General features: G+C 40.1%; 1 protein-coding gene and 1 long non-coding RNA gene across 2 annotated transcripts in view; both read right to left on the bottom strand.

Moving 5' to 3' along the window:
* LOC110503119 (vinculin) overlaps positions 1-10,509 on the bottom strand; it is a 78,474-nt gene extending 67,965 nt beyond the window's left edge. Inside the window, exon 1 of the mRNA XM_036960509.2 lies at positions 9,998-10,509. Coding sequence (XP_036816404.2) covers positions 9,998-10,165 — 168 coding nt within the window. The 5' untranslated portion in view covers positions 10,166-10,509. The remainder of the gene's footprint in view (positions 1-9,997) is intronic.
* Positions 10,510-17,563: 7,054 nt separating this feature from the next.
* LOC110502806 (uncharacterized) lies at positions 17,564-22,181 on the bottom strand. Its single transcript, XR_016491094.1, has 5 exons — positions 22,077-22,181; positions 21,560-21,626; positions 20,639-20,686; positions 18,234-18,793; positions 17,564-17,703 (listed from the first exon to the last, which is right to left on the bottom strand). It is a non-coding gene; the product is annotated as an uncharacterized LOC110502806 (long non-coding RNA).
* Positions 22,182-22,274: the final 93 nt, after the last annotated feature.

The raw sequence follows: 22,274 nt of genomic DNA, 5'->3' as shown, positions 1-22,274 counted from the left end.
AAAATTCTGGCAAATTAGGTGGCCCAAACTGTTGCATATACACTGACTATATCCTTCCTGTTTGGCCCTGTCCGGGGGTGTCCTCGGATGGGGCCACAGTGTCTCCTGACCCCTCCTGTCTCAGCCTCCAGTATTTATGCTGCAGCAGTTTGTGTCAGGGGGCTAGGGTCAGTTTGTTATATCTGGAGTACTTCTCCTGTCCTATTCGGTGTCCTGTGTGAATTTAAGTGTGCTCTCTCTAATTCTCTCTTTCTCTCTTTCTTTCTCTCTCTCGAAGGACCTGAGCCCTAGGACCATGCCTCAGGACTACCTGACATGATGACTCCTTGCTGTCCCCAGTCCACCTGGCCGTGCTGCTGCTCCAGTTTCAACTGTTCTGCCTGTGATTATTATTATTTGACCATGCTGGTCATTTATGAACATTTGAACATCTTGGCCATGTTCTGTTATAATCTCCACCCGGCACAGCCAGAAGAGGACTGGCCACCCCACATAGCCTGGTTCCTCTCTAGGTTTCTTCCTAGGTTTTGGCCTTTCTAGGGAGTTTTTCCTAGCCACCGTGCTTCTACACCTGCATTGCTTGCTGTTTGGGGTTTTAGGCTGGGTTTCTGTACAGCACTTTGAGATATCAGCTGATGTACGAAGGGCTATATAAATAAATTTGATTTGATTTGACTCTGCTTGCAAAGAACGCAAGAGAAGTGACACCATTTCACCTGGTTAATATTGCCTGCTAACCTGGATTTCCTTTAGCTAAATATGCAGGTTTAAAAATATATACTTATGTGTATTGATTTTAAGAAAGGCATTGATGTTTATGGTTAGGTACACGTTGGAACAAGGACAGTCCTTTTTCGCGAATACGCACCGCATCGATTATATGCAACGCAGGACACGCTAGATACACTAGTAATATCATCAACTTTGAAAGTCACTGAGCTCTTCCTAGTGCCAAAGTTTGTCTATGAAGATCGCATGGCTGTGTGCTTGATTTTATACACCTGTCAGCAACGGGTGTGGCAGAAATAGCCGAATCCACACATTTGAAAGGGTTGTCCACACACCTTTTTATATATAGTGTAGGTTTATCCCGCAACTGTCTAGTCACGTCAAGCAGGGGTTATTAATATAGTTCAGGAAGTGCACAGAGTGTAGCCAAGGTGGTGACAGACACAAATCAAATGCCTCACTAGGCCTGTGCGCCAAAAGAAACCATACAGCAAGGAAGCATGCATCAGACACACTTCTTGGCCATCTCTCATGATACAGAGTAATAGTCTATCATGAGTCTTTCTCATGACAATATTCCTATTCATAAGCTTTCACAAGATTCATTGAGCAGATATTTTTGGTCATAATTCATTGAGAACAACTTCCGGCCAACATAAGCATACGTTTTCTAGCATGAATTTACCATCCGAGTCTTAAGAGTAATCTTTTCAATCTTTTTCTTTTCAAACCCCTGAGGTGACACTGACAGCCACACCGTACACCACGTTTGCGTCCCAAATGGCACCCTATTCCCTACATAGAGCACTACCTTTGAGCAGTGCCCTATGGGCCCTGGTCAAAAGTAGTACACAACAGTGCATTCAGAAAGTATTGAGAACCCTTCCCTTTTTACACATTTTGTTACGTTAAAATCCTTAACAATCGACACACAATACCTCATAATGACAAAGAAAAAACAGGTTTAGACATTTTAGCCAATTTATAAAAATTAAAAAATTAAAACTGACACCATCCCTACGGTGAAGCATGGTGGTGGCAGCATCATGCTGTGGGGATGTTTTTCAGAGGTAGGGACTAGGAGACTAGTTAGGAATGAGGAATGGAGCAAAGTACAGAGAGGACCTTGATGAAAACCTGCTCCAGAGTGCTCAGGGCCTCAGACTGGGATGAAGGTTCACCTTTCAACAGGACAACGAACCTAAGCACAAAGCCAAGACAATGCAGGAGTGGCTTCAGGACCAGTCTCTGAATGTCCTTGAGTGGTCCAGCCAGAGCCCGGACTTGAATCCGATCAAACATCTCTGGAGAGACCTTAAAATAGCTGTGCAGCGACGCTCCCCATCTAACCTGACAAAACTTGAGAGGATCTCCAGAGAAGAATGGGAGAAACTCCCCAAATACAGGTGTGCCAAGCTTGCAGTGTCATACCCTAGAAGACTCGGCTGTAATCACTGCCAACTGTGCTTCAACAAAGTTCTGAGTTTAGGGTCTGAATACTTATGTAAATGTGATATTTCAGTTAACTTTTAATGAATTATGGGGTATTGTGTATATTGATGAGGATTTTTTTTAAATACATTTTTGAATAATGCTGTAACATAACAAAATGTGGAAATGTCAAGGGGTCTGAAAACTTTCCGAATGCCCTGTATATAGGATAAAGGGTGCCATTTGGGATGCAGCTTACACCACACAACCACAGCAGCTGAGGTGGCTCGATGGAACACAAAACCTCTGGTGGTTTCCTGACACATCTGACTACACACTATTTCCCCATGGCTGTTGTGGTCTTTAGGGCCAGCAATGTATCATCGCTGGGGAGGAGGGAAGGGTGGGAGGATAGCTCATCAGTGCCCAGCAGAGTTGAAGTTGATTTATTTCCCTCCCTTCCTATGTTGTACTAAACAGCTGTTGTTGCAGCACTGGACTACTACTGCTGGTGGATTCAGATCCACAGCCTTTATCCAAGGCTTCCTGACTTGACTAACTGCACTTCCATTCTCACTATACCTCACCCTGCCTCTCATCTCACCTCTCCTTCCACCTATTCTCAAAAGCCCATCTTCATGTGATCAATGAGAAAAACAGAGGCCAAAATGGCACCCTATTCCCTATTCCCAATAGGGCTCCGGTCAAGAGTAGTGCACTATATAAGGAATAGAGTTCTATTTGGGAAGCGGCGGTTCCTCTGAATCAATTAGTTAGATGGCAAAAAAGGCTAAATCCATATCTTAACATAAAATACTTTATTATGTAGTTATTTGTTGAGTAAAGATGTGTAGCTACGCATCAAAGCTGTGTCATAATGCAAATCCCAAAAGAGCAAAGTAGCAGCAGTGCTCCCTTCCCTTAGCCCAGGACTTAGCAAGGCCAATCAAAGTACAGTTAAGCACCATCTACACCACAGTGCTGAAGGTTTGTTTAATTGTGCATGAAGTCTCCAGTCTTCAGACCTTGCCTTGGAGAGACTTGGCTGTATAAGCAGGCTGACAAACATTCAGTTCCCAGTCTGTGCCAAGACCCTGTGACTGAGTAGAACGTCAATGGCACTTCTTAAAAGACCATAAAAAGGAACTGCAGAAATGATTAAGTACAGCAGGCTTCGTTTGAAAATCACCCTTTTAGTCATCTCAAAACTATGCCTGCTGACTAGTATGCCTGCCTAAATAACACTTGCTATAGTGGGAAATGAGTCATCCCGGCATGCACAAGCCAAGGCTCAAATGCCAGGCTACTTACTCTTATTTATAGTGGGACGTGTCTTTCTTTAGGGATGCATTCAGGCCATCATGGCTGATTTCTTCTACACAACCACCCAAGGCATATGGCCAGAATTGTGCTTAGAATTCAACATTTCTGTTTCTGACACACAAAGAAGATCATGGAATAAAGAGCTAAGAAGATAGAGCACTCAAAAAACAAGGTGAACAGGTGACTCCGGGATGCTGGCCTTCTAGTCATGGTTCCTCTATCCAGTGTCTGTGTTCTTTTGCCCATCTTAATCTTTTCTTTTTATTGGCCAGTCTGAGATATGGCTTTTTCTTTGCAACTCTGCCTAGAAGGCCAGCATCCCGGAGTCTCCTCTTCACTGTTGACATTGAGACTGGTGTTTTGCGGGTACTATTTAATGAAACTGCCAGTTGAGGACTTGTGAGGCATCTGTTTCTCAAACTAGATACTCTAATATACTTGTCCTCTTGCTCAGTTGTGCACCGGGGCTTCCCACTCCTCTTTCTATTCTGGTTAGAGCCAGTTTGCTCTGTTTTGTGAAGGGAGTAGTACACAGCGTTGTACAAGACCTTCAGTTTCTTGGCAATTTCCTGCATGGAATAGCCTTCTTTTCTCAGAACAAGAGTTTCAGAAGAGTTATTTGTTTCTGGCCATTTTGAGCCTGTAATCGAACCCACAAATGCTGATGCTCCAGATACTCACCTTGTCTAAAGAAGGACAGTTTTCTTGCTTCTTTAATCAGAACAACACTTTTCAGCTGTGCTAACATAATTGCAAAAGGGTTTTCTAATGATCAATTAGCCTTTTAAAATTATAAACTTGGGTTAGCTAACACAACATTCCATTGGAACACAGGAGTGATGGTTGCGGATAGTGGGCCTCTGTACACCTTTGTAGATATTCAAACATTTTTTTTTAAATCTGCTGCTTCCAGCTACAATAGTAATTTACAATTTTAACAATGTCTACACTGTATTTCTGATCAATTTGTTGTTATTTTAATAGACACATTTTTTTTTCTTCTTTTCTTTCAAAAACAAGGACATTCTAAGTGACACCAAACTTTTGAAATGTAGTGTATATACTGTATAGAGGTTGACCGATTGATTTTTTAACGCCGATACCGATTATTGGAGGACCAAAAACAGCCGATACCAATTAATCGGACAATTTTTATATATATATTTGTATTGATGACAATTACAACAATACTGAATGAACAATGAACACTTTTATTTTAACTTAATATAATACATCAATAAAATCTATTTAGTCTCAAATAAATATTGAAACATGTTCAATTTGGTTTAAATAATGCAAAAACAAAGTGTTGGAGAAGAAAGTAAAAGCGCAATATGTTCCATGTAAAAAAGCTAACGTTTCAGTTCCTTGCTCAGAACATGAGAACATATGAAAGCTGGCGGTTCCTTTCAACATGAGTCTTCAATATTCCCAGTGTCACGACTTTCGCCGAAGTCGGCTCCTCTCCTTGTTCGGGTGGCGTTCGGCGGGCGACGTCACCGGCTTTCTAGCCATCGCCGCTCCATTTTTCATTCATCCATTTGTATTGTCTTGTTTTGCACATCTGATTTACATTCCCCAATTACACTGAATGTATTTATTCCTCTGTTCCCCCTCATGTTTTTGTGTGATATTGTTTGTGTGTTACGTGTTTTTGTAACGCTCCAGGCTGGCGGTTGTTATTTCCGTGTTATTTCACGAAGCTTGTTTGAATTGTTAAACATTCATGTTTTGTGACTGTTTTTGCACGCTTTACACTTTACATTGTTGGCTGGAGGTTTTTGACACAGCTGCAGTCTGTAATCTTTCTCCTGCCAAAATAAAGTGTGCGCCTGTTCACAATTCTCTGCCACCTGCACCTGACTTCACCACAAGTACGCACACGCCTGACACCCAGGTAAGAAGTTTTAGGTTGTAGTTATTATAGGACTATTTCTCTCTATGCCATTTGTATTTCATATACCTTTGACTATTGGATGTTCTAAAAGGTACTTTAATATTGCCAGCCTGGGAGTTGATAGGCTTGAAGTCATAAACAGTGCAATGCTTGAAGTACAGCGAAGAGCTGCTGGCAAAAGCAGTAAAGTGCTGTTTGTGTCACGTTCTGACCTTAGTTCTTTTGTTAGGTCTTTGTTTTAGTATGGTCAGGGCGTTAGTTGGGTGGGTTGTCTATGGGTTGTCTAGCTACAATAGTAATTTACAATTTTAACAATGTCTACACTGTATTTCTGATCAATTTGTTCTTTTTCTATGTGGTGTTTTTGTGTTTGGCCTGGTATGGTTCTCAATCAGAGGCAGGTGTCGTTAGTTGTCTCTGATTGAGAATCATACTTAGGTAGCCTTTTCCCACCTGTGTGGTGGGGGGTGATTGTTTTCTTTTGAGTGTTTGTATCTGCACCAGACAGAACTGTTTCGTTCGTTCACTTTGTTGTTTTTGTTCAGTGTTCTATTACGTTATTAAAAATATGGACACTTCCCACGCTGCACATTGGTCCTCACTTTCTTCCACCGCCAACGACCGTTACAGTTTTAAAGAATGCTTACGAGCCTGCTGCTGCCTACCACCGCTCAGTCAGACTGCTCTATCAAATCATAGACGTAATTATAATCTAATAACACACAGATATATGAGCCTTAGGTCATTAATATGGTCAAATCCGGAAACTATCATTTCGAAAACAAAATGTTTATTCTTTCAGTGAAATACGGAACCTGTCACGCCCTGACCATAGAGAGCCATTGTTTATCTATGGTGTAGTAGGTCAGGGCGTGACTAGGGGTATTCTAGTTTATTATTTCTATGTTGTGTTCTAGTTTATTTTTCTATGTAGGTGTTTCGTATGATTCCCAATTAGAGGCAGCTGGTAATCGTTGTCTCTAATTAGGGATCATATTTAAGTAGCTATTTGTCTTATTTAAGTAGCTATTTCTCCACCTGTGTTTGTGGGATATTATTTTGTGTTTGTGCATGTGCACCACGTAGTCACGTTCCGTTGTTCGTGTATTTGATTTATTTGTTTTTGGCTTTGGAATAAATATGTGGAAATCAATATCCGCTGCTCCTTGGTCCCGTTCTTACGACAACCGTGACAGAACCGTTCCATATTTTATCTAACGGGTGGCATCCATAAGTCTAAATATTCCTGTTACATTGCACAACCTTCAATGTTATGTCATAATTATGTAAAATTCTGGCAAATTAGTTCGCAACGAGCCAGGCGGCCCAAACTGTTGCTTATACCCTGACTCTGCATGCAATGAACGCAAGAGAAGTGACAATTTCCCTAGTTTAATATTGCCTGCTAACCCAGATTTATTTTAACTAAATATGCAAGTTTTAAAAAATATACTACTGTGTATTGATTTTAAGAAAGGCATTGATGTTTATGGTTTATTTTTCGCAAATGCGCTTTTGTTAAATCATCCACCGTTTGGCGAAGTTGGCAGTCTTTGTTAGGAAGAAATAGTCTTCACACAGTTCGCAATGAGCCAGGCAGCCCAAACTGCTGCATATACCCTGACTCTGTTGCACAGAACGCAAGAGAAGTGACACAATTTCCCTAGTTAAAAGAAATTCATGTTAGCAGGCAATATTTACTAAATATGCAGGTTTAAAAATATATACTTGAGTATTGATTTTAAGAAAGGAGTTTGTTTATGGTTATATACACATTGGTGCAACGGCAGTGCTTTTTTCGCGAATGAGCTAGTTAAATCACCTGTTTGGCGAAGTAGGCTATGATTCAATGATAAATTAACAGGCACCGCATCGATTATATGCAACGCAGGACAAGCTAGATAAACTATCAACCATGTGTAGTTAACTAGTGATTATGTTAAGATTTATTGTTTTTTCTAAGATATGTTTAATGCTAGCTAGCACCTTACCGTGGCTCCTTGCTGCACTCGCTTAACAGGTAGTTAGCCTGCCACGCAGTCTCCTCGTGGAGTGCAATGTAATTGGCCATGATCGGTATCCAAAAATGACGATTACCGATTGTTATGAAAACTTGAAATCGGCCCTAATTAATCGGCCATTCCAATTAATCGGTCAACCTCTAATACTGTATCTTATACCATCTATTGCATCTTGCCTATGCAGCTCGGCCATCACTCATCCATATATTTGTATGTACATATTCTTATTCATTCCTTTAGATTTGTGTGTATTAGGTAGTTGTTGGGGAATTGTTAGATTACTTGTTTCGATATTACAGCACTGTCAGAACTAGAAGCACAAGCATTTCACTACACTCGCATTAACATCTGCTAACCATGTGTATGTGATCAATCAAATTTGATTTGATCAAAAAATGTTTTGTCGTCCAGCTCTTCTTGGAAATAGGAATTAGAAACAGCCATTGTAGCTAATTATTTAGCAATCTCAGCTGGACAGTGCATGGCAACATGGCTTCCATGAACCTGTAAACCAGTACCGCCCCTGTTTTGGAAATCCTGCCTTCGAGGGTCTGAACAAGGAAGTAGGGATCCCGTCAGACTGTAATTTTTTACAAAGCCAGGGAAAATGTGTCAACCTGAATATCCTGCAATGTCCTGGCAGATTGCAACATCGTAGAGACAAGTCCAATGGCTCTAATTGAACAATGGCAACCATATCTACTTGCTGCTAGCGTGACTACGCAAACCCAAAGGACACAATAATTGCTACAAAACATGACTGCATTTATTTTTTTAGATCAGACAGCAGGCTCAAATCAAGCAATGATATCATTGGTTGAGCTCTCCCAGTGCAAAAAAAATAAAAATGAAATACAACTATAGTGAATAATTATGTCTGAAATACCCTCTCAGCACTCATGATTATGTAGGGAGACTGGAAAAACACCCCAAATAATGTTGAGCGGTGAAGTTTCCCTTTAACTGCCAGCCTGGCCTGGCCAGTCCAGGGTGAGTCCTACAAGTAAACAACACTCTACCTCCAATACTCCTACACTGAGTATCACTTTGCTGGGAGGAGAGGCTAGGAGATGCCAGTCTAATTGTCCAAATGTATACTCCAGACAACTGCCAAGGACTCCTAGCTTCACAGAGTGATGCAGAAATAGGCCTAACTTACAGTAAATGTCATACAGCCTAGTATTAGTGTGAGAAATGTATTGTGAAATGTACTTATGTTTCACAACTTCTGGTTGTTTAGCAATCTGATAATAAAGACTGAGTCTAATACTGAAATTGAATACAGCGTGCCTGGATCATCCTGCTTATACGAGCACCTTTGAGTAGCTAAGATGCTACAGTACTTGGATGAAATATTAATTTATTCCCTTTTTTTGGAAACCACCATTTCTGTGAGGACACTGATAATTACACCTTTTTCTTTTTTTGTTAGCTTCCTCGCTTAGAAAGTGATAATCTCAGCTATGCTCTTGTAAATAAGAGGAAATGCCATTATGGATAATTTGCCCATTGGTCATGTCCTGTGTAATATGGTCACGTTTAGACTGCAGAAGACAACTACTTCTTAATATCGGTATTAGGGAGGAAACCATTGGATTGCTATTGCATTCTGTACTAAACTGCCATTTAACAAATAAGGACATAGACTGTGGGTCTAGCTTGCTTGCTGGCTGCCATGGAGTTCAGTCAGTCACCCACTGTTGGAAGTTGTTGTGTGGAGCACACTTCCACTCCCACTGGGGTTTTAACTGCTTTTGATTTGATTTACACTTGTCCAACTAAGTCACAGCTCAGACTGTAGTTAATTACATTCAAAACTGTTAAGAACACTTATACTGTGTGAATTTTTTTTGCCTATTTTTACAACCATATGCCCAGTGTCTCATAGTAAAATGCAAACAAACAGTATACATAGGCTCTATTCAGAGCCAAACGTGAAGAAGATTAACTAACAGATTTGTCTGTCATTAGCAGATCATATGGTGAAGAAATGCTTATTACTCTGTCATACACTGGGGTTGCCTTTACCAGTCAAATAGCCTACACTATAACGGCATCACTTCCATTAATTCTCATAAAAAACATCTACTGGCACAAAATTGAGTAGGAAACAATGTGGTCCCATGCAATTAAATGTTGGCATTTACAAAAGGCTACAATACAAATTCTGCTGAAGATATCAATAATTGTTTAGAGAACACTTGAGTTGATGACAGTTAACAATTGTTTTTCAATTGAAATACTCTGGCATAAGAATAGCGTATAAATCAACGGGGGGATTTATACATAGCTCCGGGGGACAGGCCCAGAGCATATTCTCAAGGGGAAAAGGGCGTCACTGCCCTACGACCCAAGTGAAAGGGAACTTCAACTAAATGTAATATATACATTGTAGCTAAAACTCTCGGGTTCTAAAAGCATTACGTTGCCAACCGATGTAGCGATGAAAAGAAACAATGTAACCACAGCCGTAACTTCTCACATAAAATGACAATTGACTCGAATCGCGGCGGGCTGGTACAATGTAGCACTACACAGACAGCAAGCAACAGGTAAACAACCCTACGCCAGCGTATTGTGTGGACTGTTCACTTACCCGGACCAGGTTGCTGACAGCCGCCTGCACTGCAGCCACGGGTCCGGTGAGATCCGGGATAGCTTTCCCGTCCACCTCACCTTCTTCGTGCATTATCACCAGGTGGGATATCTGCTGAGCCACCGGCTCTAGGATACTTTCTATCGTCTTTGTGTGAAAAACCGGCATTATGAAAATTTAAGTCAGCTCTCCTATCCAAGAGAAGAAGGCAGACCCGTTATGTGTTTCAAAACTTCCCTCTCTTGTTTGCGCCTTTATGAAATCTAATTTGGTTACTCCAACACTTTCCTTCCCTAGAACAGTTTCACTCTCTAGGAACACGAACTACTCCCCTTGCAACCATCAACGTGAGAATACCCAACCGTACCTCGCGAAAAGTAATTGCAACCTTTACCATAGTGAACGTAATGTCCACCCTCCGACCAATAAGATAAATAGCATAATGTGACCGCCAACGCGATTGGCGCAAGTGGATGCCAATCTTTCCCGATTTGCCCCCGCCTATTCCACACATTCGCGTTTGCTCGAGTTCTCCCAAAATTACGTAATACATTATCATGCCCTAAAAAGGGAAATGTGCGTCTTCTGTTGAGAGGAGCAAATTCCAACCAGTAAGGACATAGACAGTGTAAATTCTAGTGACAAATTGCTGGCAGAAGGGACTGAAATATAGTCTAGTTGCTTTGGGATGTAGGCTGTACCTGCTCTGTGCAGTTTCTATATAAAGGTAGAATGAACAATTGTAAAGTATAATATAATTTTAGCATAGAATAGAAAGTTAGAATATCCCAAATAAAAATTAGGTTTGATTAGGTGAATAAAATTCCCAGATATTGATTCGATAAATATTCCATTAGCCTTCTGCATAGTTATCATAACACATTACCTGAAAGACTACAGTGATTAAGTAATTCAAATCATATTTAAGCATACCGGTAACCTACAACTAATTTGAATCCTTATAGGTAACATGTTTGTCTAACAGGACAGTCATAAGACCTAAACTGAATAGGCTAAATCCATCCCAAGGTTTGATTTTATGAGCCCAAATTCAAGTATGGGTCCTATCCACTGCCAGCAACAATTGATCACAGTGTATTCAGAGATTTTCTTCCTACATCCACATAATCACAGTTGATCCTACAAGTTTTTCAAGTTCTGTATCCTGTGAAATGGGATCAACCTCCAACAAGTTCATCACATTGTTTTCACTTTCAGACTTTAGCAGGCGGTTATGACCGTTGGGCCAGTAACCGAAACGTTGCCAGTTTGGATCCCCGAGCCAACTAGGTGAACAATCTGTTGGTTGGCCAAGGCACTTAATCCTAATTGCTCTCGATAAGGGCATCTGCTAAATTATGTAAATGTAGGAAAACAATTTCCCTACTGAAGTATAGTGTCAACCATGTGTACTTTTGCATAAGCTTCGAACTCAGATCAAAATTATTTATTCTCGTTCTGGCAACTTGAGTGTAGCATAACACATTTTTCAAATTCCATCTCCCCTTTACAACATTAAATAACAATACTGGAGGGTTGAAAATCCACTGCCAGCCAAACCAGCAAAGGAATTCACACAGATTCCCAAGAGGAGGCTGCAAGGCAGCAGCCTACTTCCTAAAAAGGAAGAGTCTTAAAAATAAAGAATCAAGGAAGTTGCTCTGTTTGAGACATCATGTAAACATTCAAGGGATTGATGAACCTGCAGCTGCTGCTCTCATGCTCTGTTTCTGTTTCTATCTTGCAGTGTTTTGGTGCCTATCAGTGGTGGAAAAAGTACCCAATTGTCATACTTGAGTAAAAGTACAGATACCTTAATAGAAAATGACTCAAGTAAAAGTGAAAGTCACCCAGTAAAATATTACTTGAGTGAAAGTCTACAAGTATTTGGTTTTAAATATACTTAAATTTCAAAAGTAAATGTAATTGCTAAAATATACTTAAGTATCAAAAGTAAAAGTATAAACCATTTCAAACCAAAAGGCAGCATTTTATATATATATATATATATTTTAATTTATTTACGAATAGCCAGGGGCATACTCCAACACTCAGGCATCATTTACAAACAAAGCATTTGTGTTTAGTGAGTCCATCAGATCAGTGGCAGTAGAGGGCCAGGGATGTTCTCTTGATAAGTGCATGAACTGGACCATTTTCCTGTCCTTCTAAGCATTCAAAATATAACTAGTTCTTCTGGGTGTCAGGAAAAATGTATGGAATAAAAACTACATTATTTTTTAGGAATATAGTGAAGTAAAAGTATAAGTTGTAAAAAATATAAACAGTAAAGTAAAGTAAAGATACCCCTAAAAAGCATTAAAGTATTTTAACTTAAGTACTTTACACCACTAGTGCCTATACCAAGGATGGGTAACTCCGATTTTTGGGCCTTCGGGCTCACTTGGGGTGACAATGTCTCATAGATATTTTCTTGAACACTATGTCACTAAAGTTGTAAAATGTGTGGTAGCAGTGCAGCAATCGTAGCTTTCTCTGTGTTATCACTCTTTCGTTCATCCCTCCGTCCCATACATTTTTCCCATAGGGATTTTACACTGTCACAAATAATGTTAGTATACAACAAGTTGTTGCTCACTTATACCCTTTAATCACATAACAATGGAAAGCTTAGATTCACAGCTATCCATCAGGCACTTTCCAAACCCCCTGACTCACACTCCTTATGAGCAAAACATTTTAGCAGCCCCCCTTCTTGACAGCGGAGAGAAACAATATTTTAGAGTTAATTTTCCTGCGATACTACACATTTTTCCATGGGGCATAGAGAAAATGTTGCAATTTTATAACTAATTTCATACAATTCTACTCATTTTGCCAGGGGAGAGAGAAAGATGACCAGTTTTACAGCAAATTTTCTGTAATTCTACACATTTTGTCATGCATGGGTGGAGACAAATGTTTGCCATTTTAATATGATATCTGAGTGAGATATCATATTACGGGGGCCCTCAGGTTGGTAATTTTAACATGATTTCTACAAGTTGAGATAGCTAGCCGTTATACTAACATATACATTTACATGGGCTAATTGAGTGACAGACATAAGAGAAAAACTGCTAATGGACAACAAACATTTGAAAATGCACCTTGTGTATTCTACTATTCTAACTCTCAACAGTAAGTTGAGACCCAAACTGAGTTCCAAAAACCTAACCCTGGCCTATACCAAAGATGATTAAATATAAGATCCTGAAATACACAAGGTTTAATATAATCTTCTTCAAGGTTTTTTAATCTCTCATTTAGGCTTGGATGCCTGACACGTCTTTGAAGTACACACTCAGCATGCAGTTAGTTCCATGTAGTGTAAATACATGGGGTTAAAGAGTGCACTGCATCCCTAGTAGCACACCACACTAACACCACATAATCACTACTCACTCCAGGGTTACTGCCATATAGCTCAATGCAGTCCATTTCAGATGCTCTTACCTCATAATCACCTATTCCTAATTTCACCGACCCAAATTAGTATTTTTTTAAGGAAGCAGAGTGGTGTTTGTAAATACTGAAAAGCACATTCAGGCTCTGTAGCCTAGGCCTATTTCCCTTATTTTAGAATGCCTGAAAATCGGATGATATAGTTCTGTTGTTTAGTCTTATACCATTTATTTGAGTTGCAAGCAACTGCAGTTCACAATTTTTGCAGTATCTTTCCATAATACCACTCTTACTTAGATGGATCCATAATAACGTGATAACCCAAAAGGCCCAAGAAGATGCTATAGAATAATGCCATAGAATAGGCCTCAATGACAGTACACAAGAAGGCCCTTCCCTCTCTCTAAAAATCCATGCCTTCAGAGGATAACCAAACAGAAGAGTCCGTTCTAGATATAGAAATCAAAGGGAAGGCAGCAGGCTGTAGTTCTCTGAAGTCTCGGGTTGCTCCCAGGGCCCTCCCCTGTGTACAGTCTGGAATGCACGTGGGGCTGCCTGCCGGTCAAGATGGGTGGTCTGGGATGCGTTCCAAATGGCACCCTTTTCCCTATGTAGTGCACTACTTTTGACCAGGGGACTGTGGGATTGTAAGGAATAGGGTGCAATTTGAGACACAGCCCCTGGTCGCCTTCTTACGCTCTATGTCTGATAGAATAATTTAATGATACTGTCTGTCCACACAAAACTGAAATAGAATTGTTGGTAGTTTGTATTTAGTTCTTCCTCAAAGTGTAATGGTGGCACACTTAATAAGGATCCAACACTGATCCCATAGAGGTTAAGTGTTAAGTGTTCGCACATTCCATTGTTATTTTTATAATTATTGTGAAGTAAACAAATCCATAATGTGCTCCTATGATGCCATGCTATCATTTTATGTAGTAGTAATTGTTCTGATATTGCTGAAAGTATTCTTTAGGTGCTTTGAGAGAAAATACTATTTTGAACCCTCGGTTCAGTTATGCATCAACAGCACTACTCTGTACAAAGGCCCTGCGATGCTATAGATAGTTAACACCTGACACCCTCTAGTGGTGAAATGTAGTAAATACAACAGGTTCAAATAATTGAGGAAATTGTTATACTGGAAAATGACTACAGGACTTTCAAATGCTGTTTTATATGAAATGTAAATCTTAAGAGCTTCATAAGTGAAACCAATGTGTCATTTGACCTCAACTATCCAACCTACCTTAACTAAACTAAAATCACCTTTGTATACTTGGCACTGTACAGAGTTGGCATGATATGATATCTCTGTATGTATCACTGCATGTCTTTAAAATTGGATTTGGTTCATGTTTGTTACTCATCCCATCTCAAGTTTTCTGGTGAAATACAGAACCGGACGAGGTACCGGAGGTTACCGTAACCGTGGGGACCCCAGCTCTAAGTCTAATTCTTGCCGTGGCTGATAAGTTCTACTATACCCCTTCTTTCCCAACCCTCTATGACATAGTCTCATAGCTAGCCGTCAAAACAAAAATAACACTGTGGGTCAGGGCCAGCTGCAGTGGCGCTCCTAGTGGCTTCATGTGAGGGGGCTTCCACTAATCCATGCGATGCGTGTCAAGTCCACTAACTCACACACACTGACACATGCACGCACGCACACACACACACAGTACAGATGTGGGATGTTAATTTGAGACAGTTTTATACCGCAGGAAAATAATCCTGCAGCAACAGGAAATGTTAATTATTACATGGATTATACATTTTTCATCAAGGCAAAATAAAGGCTTCTAACTTTAGCATTTTCTGCTGTGTAGAAAATTTGCAGCAACAAAAGAGTGATCAAATTAAGATCCTACATCTGTACAGTAGTAGATAAGATGTTTATGAACACATCTAAAAAATGTGTTTATTTTATTTAAGCAGGTAGTCACCATTGAGACCAGGGTCTTTTTCACAGGGGAGACCTGCATATATATATATATATACTATTTCAAAATAAAATAAAAAAATAAAAAAAATACATCACAAATATTCAAGAAAAACAATTACATTCTTCAATAAGAAGGTCCCCAATCAATATTTGTAATTGCCCGTGCTGCACCAGAACATCCAACTGAAATGCATTTTGTAGTTGGTTCCAGCAATGAGGTGCTTTAAAACTAAAAGCGGATTTACCTAGTTCGGTGGAGACCTGATAATACCATGATTAAGAAAATTAATGAATGAATCATGAATGGTGATGATTGATAAAGTAACAGAGGCAACAACAAAACATGCTATGTGCAAGGAATATCGGACAAAAGACAAAACTTTTGAGTACTTTAATTCACTAAGTACATTTGTAATAATGTAAAACAGATATTTGACATTCTGTACTGTCTCCTCACATGAAACATTTGAACTCAAATCCAAAATGCTGGAGTATAGAAACAAATGAAACATTTTATTTTCACTGTCCAAATACATAAGGAGGAAAGTGTACGTATATATGCAGTGAGTGAGTTATGTGGACATATATCACACATTTGTAATAAAGTTATATGTTAGGTGTCACAAACATTATATTGAATGGACCAAGGGACAGCGTGCGTAGCGTTCCACTTGTTTAATTTAAGAAACTCACCAAAACAGTACAGAAGAAAGGAACGTGACGCTATGGCGTGCTCACAAGCAACAATACATAAACAAGATCCCACAAAAACCCAGTGGGAAAAGGCTGCCTAAATATGATCCCCAATCAGAGACAACGATAGACAGCTGCCTCTGATTGGGATCAATACCAGGCCAACATAGAAATGAAAAAACTAGACTACCCACCCTAGTTACACCCTGACCTAACCAAAATAGAGAATAAAAAGGATCTCTAAGGTCAGAGCGTGACATTAGGTTCATAACCTAAAACAACTATTGTATTGTTAATGTGTTTATGGGGCTTGTAATTAATGGTGTGAACAAGGGTGACAAAGTAAGATGAAGATTCAGTCACAGATAATATTTCTTGCCAATAGAGAAGGAATGTATCTTTCAACAGCTGCAATTCAACACTGTCTCCTTTTATGGACAGAAATTTGTTGAAAAACTCAAGACTCTCATCAGGCACTAATAACACTGAAGGATTTCAAAAACATAGGCTACATGTTTTGCCATTAACTGACTAACCTCGTCCACGGGCTAATTGCTACCACATAAGTATGGGTTCAACAGAAAGAGAGCCGACTGGTGGACGAGACCATCAACTGACTGACTCCTACAAACCCACATTAATCATCAGTCGCCAACAGGCCTTCCAGCGTAATTGGAGGTATGAAGTATTCCATTCATCCAGATTACTAATTTGAAAGGCAAGTCTAACCTTAATTACATTTACATGACCATTGGGTAAAAGATCTGAAGCCTTGTGGTTTAAGGTTGAGCCCTGATCAAGAGAGATTCCAGAGGCATGACTAGGTCGAGGCTCCTGGGTGGTGTGGTTGTGTGGGCGGTGAGGGATGCATGTTGTATAGGGGGATAACCATAAAACAAGCTGTCACTGGTGAGTCACTGAAAGGAGATCTTCACAGATTTGCTACAGTATATTTTCAAGGTTGGAAGTTGGACCATTTTGGAAAAACCTTGGATTGTGAGTAATATAAAAATGCTTTATTGTCGCCCTGTTTGCAAAGACATAGAATAAAAATGAAATATTATGTTTAAACGTCAGGAGTTAAAATACTTATATTCCTATATGTACAATTATACAACATGATATACATCATATTACGAGTCTAAGGCGGTAATTTCTGTGGGTACATGGACCCTGACGCAAGGGAGGATAGGACTATTCTCTTCTATCCACTTGTAGTACTTGGTCACTGTTGTGTACAGGTCTGGTCGTAATGCTCTAGAACACCCCTCGCCCCAACTGACGATTCCAAAGAGGAACATCCAATTGTCCACTTCACACACCATGGGCCCTCTCGAATCACCCTGTGGAGAAAAGAAGAATACTATAGTAATATACAGAATATTTATCATGGAGAAAGACTGTCCTGATATCGTCTTTACATGTCTGTGTTTTCAATAACTTTGAAGGCCATTATTTTCCAAATACATATTAACTGCTGAATAAAAATGGTAATCTCAAGTCACTCCTGCGTGTCATACCTTGCACGCACGCACGCACGCATCTTGACTCCAGTCCGGTTTTCCAGCACATAACATGTTTTCTGTGCTCATGTTTCCTTAGTACTCATGGGCCAAAACATTCACCTTTGCCTCCTGGTACTGTGAATTGTACCATAAACCTTAATGAAGAGAGGACACACATGCTGTATAACAAAGCACTCAACAGGTAAGGAAAAGTATAAATATTGCATTGGCATGAAAACTAGTGAAATTATCATTGGAAGGGAATGGGAATAGATATCAAGTGATTGTTTGATACATTTAGAGGTCTGGGTCGTATTTAAAAAGTGTCTCAGACTCAGTTGCCTTTTAGATTATAATAAATGGACAGGAAGGACCTGATCGTAGATCAACCCCTATTCTGGGGTGGCAGGTAGCTGAGAAGTTAGAGAAGCAGGCCATGCAACTGGAGAATGGCTGGTTGCCAGTTCAAATCCCAACTCAGATGGGAAAATCTTGTGCCATTGTGTGCCCTTGTGCATGGCACTTAACCACCTTCAAGTGCTGCACTGTGGCTGACCCATTGCTTCTAGCCCATTGGGTTGTGAGCACAAAGACACATTTCTCTTCTCTGTAAGATAATGGACAATAAGGCATATAGCCCCTGAATCCTAGATCAGCACTCCTCTCTGAGATACTTTATGAATACCTTGCCCTGGTTCTGTATGTTGTAGACGATCCTTCTCTTTGCTGTAAACAGCTATCTCACAGCAGGATCTCGTGTCAATGGCCTGGCGTGCCTGGGGTAGACAGACAGTCCTCACAGAGCTGCTCTCCTCTGCACACTGACCATCTATAGCCTTTAGCTTCAGTAGGGTTGTATGGGAAACATAAATTAACCACTCCGATCCACATTATTATGATTAGAGTCTCAAGTCCCATGACACATGCACTAACGTTTTACTCTTGACCTTCACACAGCATACAAACAAAAAAATCAATACCAGTGAGATTAGAATTTAATAGCCTGGTGGGTCCCTCCAATGACCAGAGGAGTTGGCAAGACAGCACAAACAAATTTGGAACCAGGCTAGGAATGTTTTATTGCCTGGCTGAAGCGACAGCCTCTGGCTGACTCCAGAGTCTGGGAATCCGCTTTGATGTTATCGCCACAATGCGTCGATAATGAAGGAGGCTGTGCTTTTACGAGTTCGTTCTCCTCTGTGTCTCTTTCAATCTCTCAGCATTACAAGGAAAACCGTGTTCATACTGTAGGGGAGAGTGAGATAAGTTGTGCCAAAGGGTTAGTTGAGCCCCCCCTTGTTTCTAGCAAACCATACACAAAATGAATCATGTGACCAAATATTTAGGAAGAGGTCATCACTTCGTGCAGTCTGTGAAGGAAGAAACCACATGGAAAAAGTGGTAAGCAAGTTAGGTCCAAAAAACAGATTATCACAAAGTCAAATGAATTTATTGTGTTATAGGTTTCATGATGCTTGAAACCAAAGTAGACCATTTTAAGATTGTTTTGTACATCTCTATAAACTACAATACGAGGTCCTAAACCTAGCATGAAAGTGCATCCTCATAGCTGCGTGGGCTAATATAGTTAAAATGGTTGCTTTGGGTAAATTGTGCCATTTGGCTAATCAATATACCCCATAAAATGATGATTCTATTTAGTCAGTTTTATGCATAATATGCATAGTATTTTGAAGACACCTCGTATTTGTGTGATTAGTCAATTTCAAATTATGAAAAATGCCTTCATCAGGTGGGTTCGCCCCCATCTAGGCCACAATTGAAGCGTTTCTTCCCAGGCGTAATGCAAGGCTTTATCGCTGGGATTTGAGGTTACACCAGGGCCTGAGAACTGGCGTACCGGAAACCCCTGCAGCCCCTGCAAGGCTTGGGGGCCCATGCGCCTGTCATCAATGTCTATTTTCTTTAATTTAATAAATAAATTTGACAGTAAACCTCTAAAAAGTCACTCATATGAACCTTTTTCATTTCCATATGTTCTAGGAAGCGAAGTGTTTGTTTCCTGGGCTTCAGGAATGAGAAAGGGATATAGGTGAACAAATGCTGTGGTCAAGGCTACGACGGCACCAGCACGAAGAGTGGAGCTTACTAAGGTGTTCAAAAGCGCATATCAGACTGAGAGACTAATGCTTATTAGGTAGTTCTTTATGAGTTTTAGTTTAGGAAGTGAAGATTATTTATAATAAGGTTTACAAAATCGGACCTCTCTGAAAGGAAAATGGATGGCCCTCCCTTCAGGAAAATATATTTTGCCTAAACCCTCCCTTGAATGCTTGAAATAAAAGTGACCCTCCCCTATACCCAACATAATAATTAAAACATAAGTTGGATAGCAGTGAACATTTCTACCATTTACTCTCACTTCTTGGACAGACCAGAGCCCTAGATCTGCAGTTTTAGAAACTGATCTTTATCCTGTAAGCATTCTCACAGGAATTTTTATAGCACACAGGGCTGCGGGCGAGAAGGTTGTGGGTTCGCAGACCACCGTGGACAAGAGTAGGGGTCAAAATATCTACTTAATGCACCTGAGCTCAATTTCGAGTCTCATAGCAAAGGCTCTGAATACTTGTGTAAATAAGGTATTTATGTTTTTGACTTGTAATATATTTGCAAGAAATTCTAAAAAACTATTTTCGCTGTGTCTTTATGGGGTATTGTGTGTAGATGAGTATATATTTTTTTCATCCATTTTAGAATAAGGCTCTAACGTAACAAAATGTGGAAAAAGTCAAGGGGTCTGAATACTTTCTGAATGCACTGCATAGAAAGGTTTGGAAAACACACATACTGTACACCTACACATTAACACACAGAAACAGTACAACAGTACAACCTCCATATAATTCATATACGCATACATTGTGACATTGTTGTATGGTGATATTAAAAATGTTGTACTGTAGATATGTAGTGGTGTAATAAGGTTATATGATGTACTTTTTTATATTTTGTTGTATATGTAATGTAAGTGCTTTAATATGTTTGGACCCTAGGAATGGGGATCCCTAATAAATACAAATACAAATATCATAGGCCTAATAGTACTATAGAGTTCTTTTTACTTACACACAATATAGCTGGGTCACCACATCCTGCCCCTAGGGATCCATGGCCCTGTAACGCCCCAACCCAACACACCCGACTCAGCTTTAGGATCTTAGTGAAACATTCATTGTTTTCAGGTGTGTTAGACCAAGGCCAGAGTGACCACAGTACACCAGACCCACACGGCCAGGACTGAGCAGCCCAGTAGCAAGTGATTGCCTAAACAGATGTCTCCTCTGACGTAGGCATGTGTTCAATACAGACTCCCTTTGTTGTACAGTATTCCATATAAGGCATCCAGCCAGACCTTTTCAAAGTTGCACAGTATACCCTTAATCTTAAAACAAAATCTAGTGATACTGTACATAACTTGACATTTCTTCCAAACATTGTGGGAGGATAACCAACCTTGCAATGAATGGCAATGCATTTATTTGCCACTATAAATTCTAGGTTACACAGTTTCTTCTGATAACAGTCTCCAGTATCAGCCTTTTCAAGCAAACAAAAACAGGGAGAAGGGAGAACCTGTAGACATACTTAGATAAAAGTACATACTCTTTGTCAGAATTCAGCCAGCCTTCACAAGACCACAACATATGCAAATATGTCCCCTTTTGTGCTTTACACCTCCAGCAGAATACAACTTCTGAGTGCATGATATTCAGTTTCACTGGCATTAGGTACGTTCTATGGATGGTCTTTTATGTCTGAGATTCTGTGAACATGACTGGGCATTTTAACATATCTGGATCCATTCATCATTATCAATAAAGTCTCACAGGTCTTTCTCACACATTGGGAAAAGCCTCTATCAACCCTTGATACAGTTTGGAAATCATCTTTGGAGGTTTGTCAGACTGCCTTAAAATAACATCTGGCTTGTCCAGTGTTTGCTGGACAGAGAGAATAAAGTGTTGTGTCTGCAAAACTTCACCTCACCTCTGTCACAGACTGGTCTTCCCTGGCTGCATGACCCTGTTGAGGCCCCTGTCACCATCGAATCCGCCTAAATTGAGGCATGACAAAGAATTACCTTGGTGTACATTTATACATTATATAGGTGGTTCAGGCGCTTATACACCTGCATTGCTTGCTGTTTGGGGTTTTAGGCTGGGTTTCTGTACAGCACTTTGAAATATCAGCTGTTGTAAGAAGGGCTATATAAATACATTTGATTTGATTATGCAAGAATATAATCAATGGTTCAATAACTGAAATTACCATTATTCCCAGATCCCAGACTGTAGCTTTAAGTTTAAACTGCGGTACTGTTGGTCTACTCATCAATTCAGGATTAAACCCTGTATCATTCATTGAATACACTGCAAAATTCACCTGTGCTCCATAGGACCTACGATCCTGACAGAGATCATTGCGGACAAAAATTGCCTCCCCCTCCGTCCCTCTTTACCATCCCCAGTGAAAGTTGCGCCCCTGAATTTAGATAGTTCCTTACCTAACTCACAGTATTTGCCACCATAATCATCTGCGCATAGGCAGAATATGGGTTCTAACAGACAGTGAGGGGAATGAGGTGTCACAGGGAAAGCAGAAGTCACCTAGAAACAGTAACGAATGAAAAACAAGAGAGTGATAAGCTCTGAGTACATGTGATGAAGATATACTTGATTTGTTTTTGTTGCATTTTCGGTGG

This window comes from Oncorhynchus mykiss, chromosome 23 (genome assembly GCF_057628025.1).
Source record: "Oncorhynchus mykiss isolate SJ-2025 chromosome 23, ASM5762802v1, whole genome shotgun sequence".
NCBI lineage: Eukaryota > Metazoa > Chordata > Actinopteri > Salmoniformes > Salmonidae > Oncorhynchus > Oncorhynchus mykiss.
Note: the sequence above shows the minus strand (reverse complement) of the source record. Positions and strands in the feature narration are given on the sequence as shown.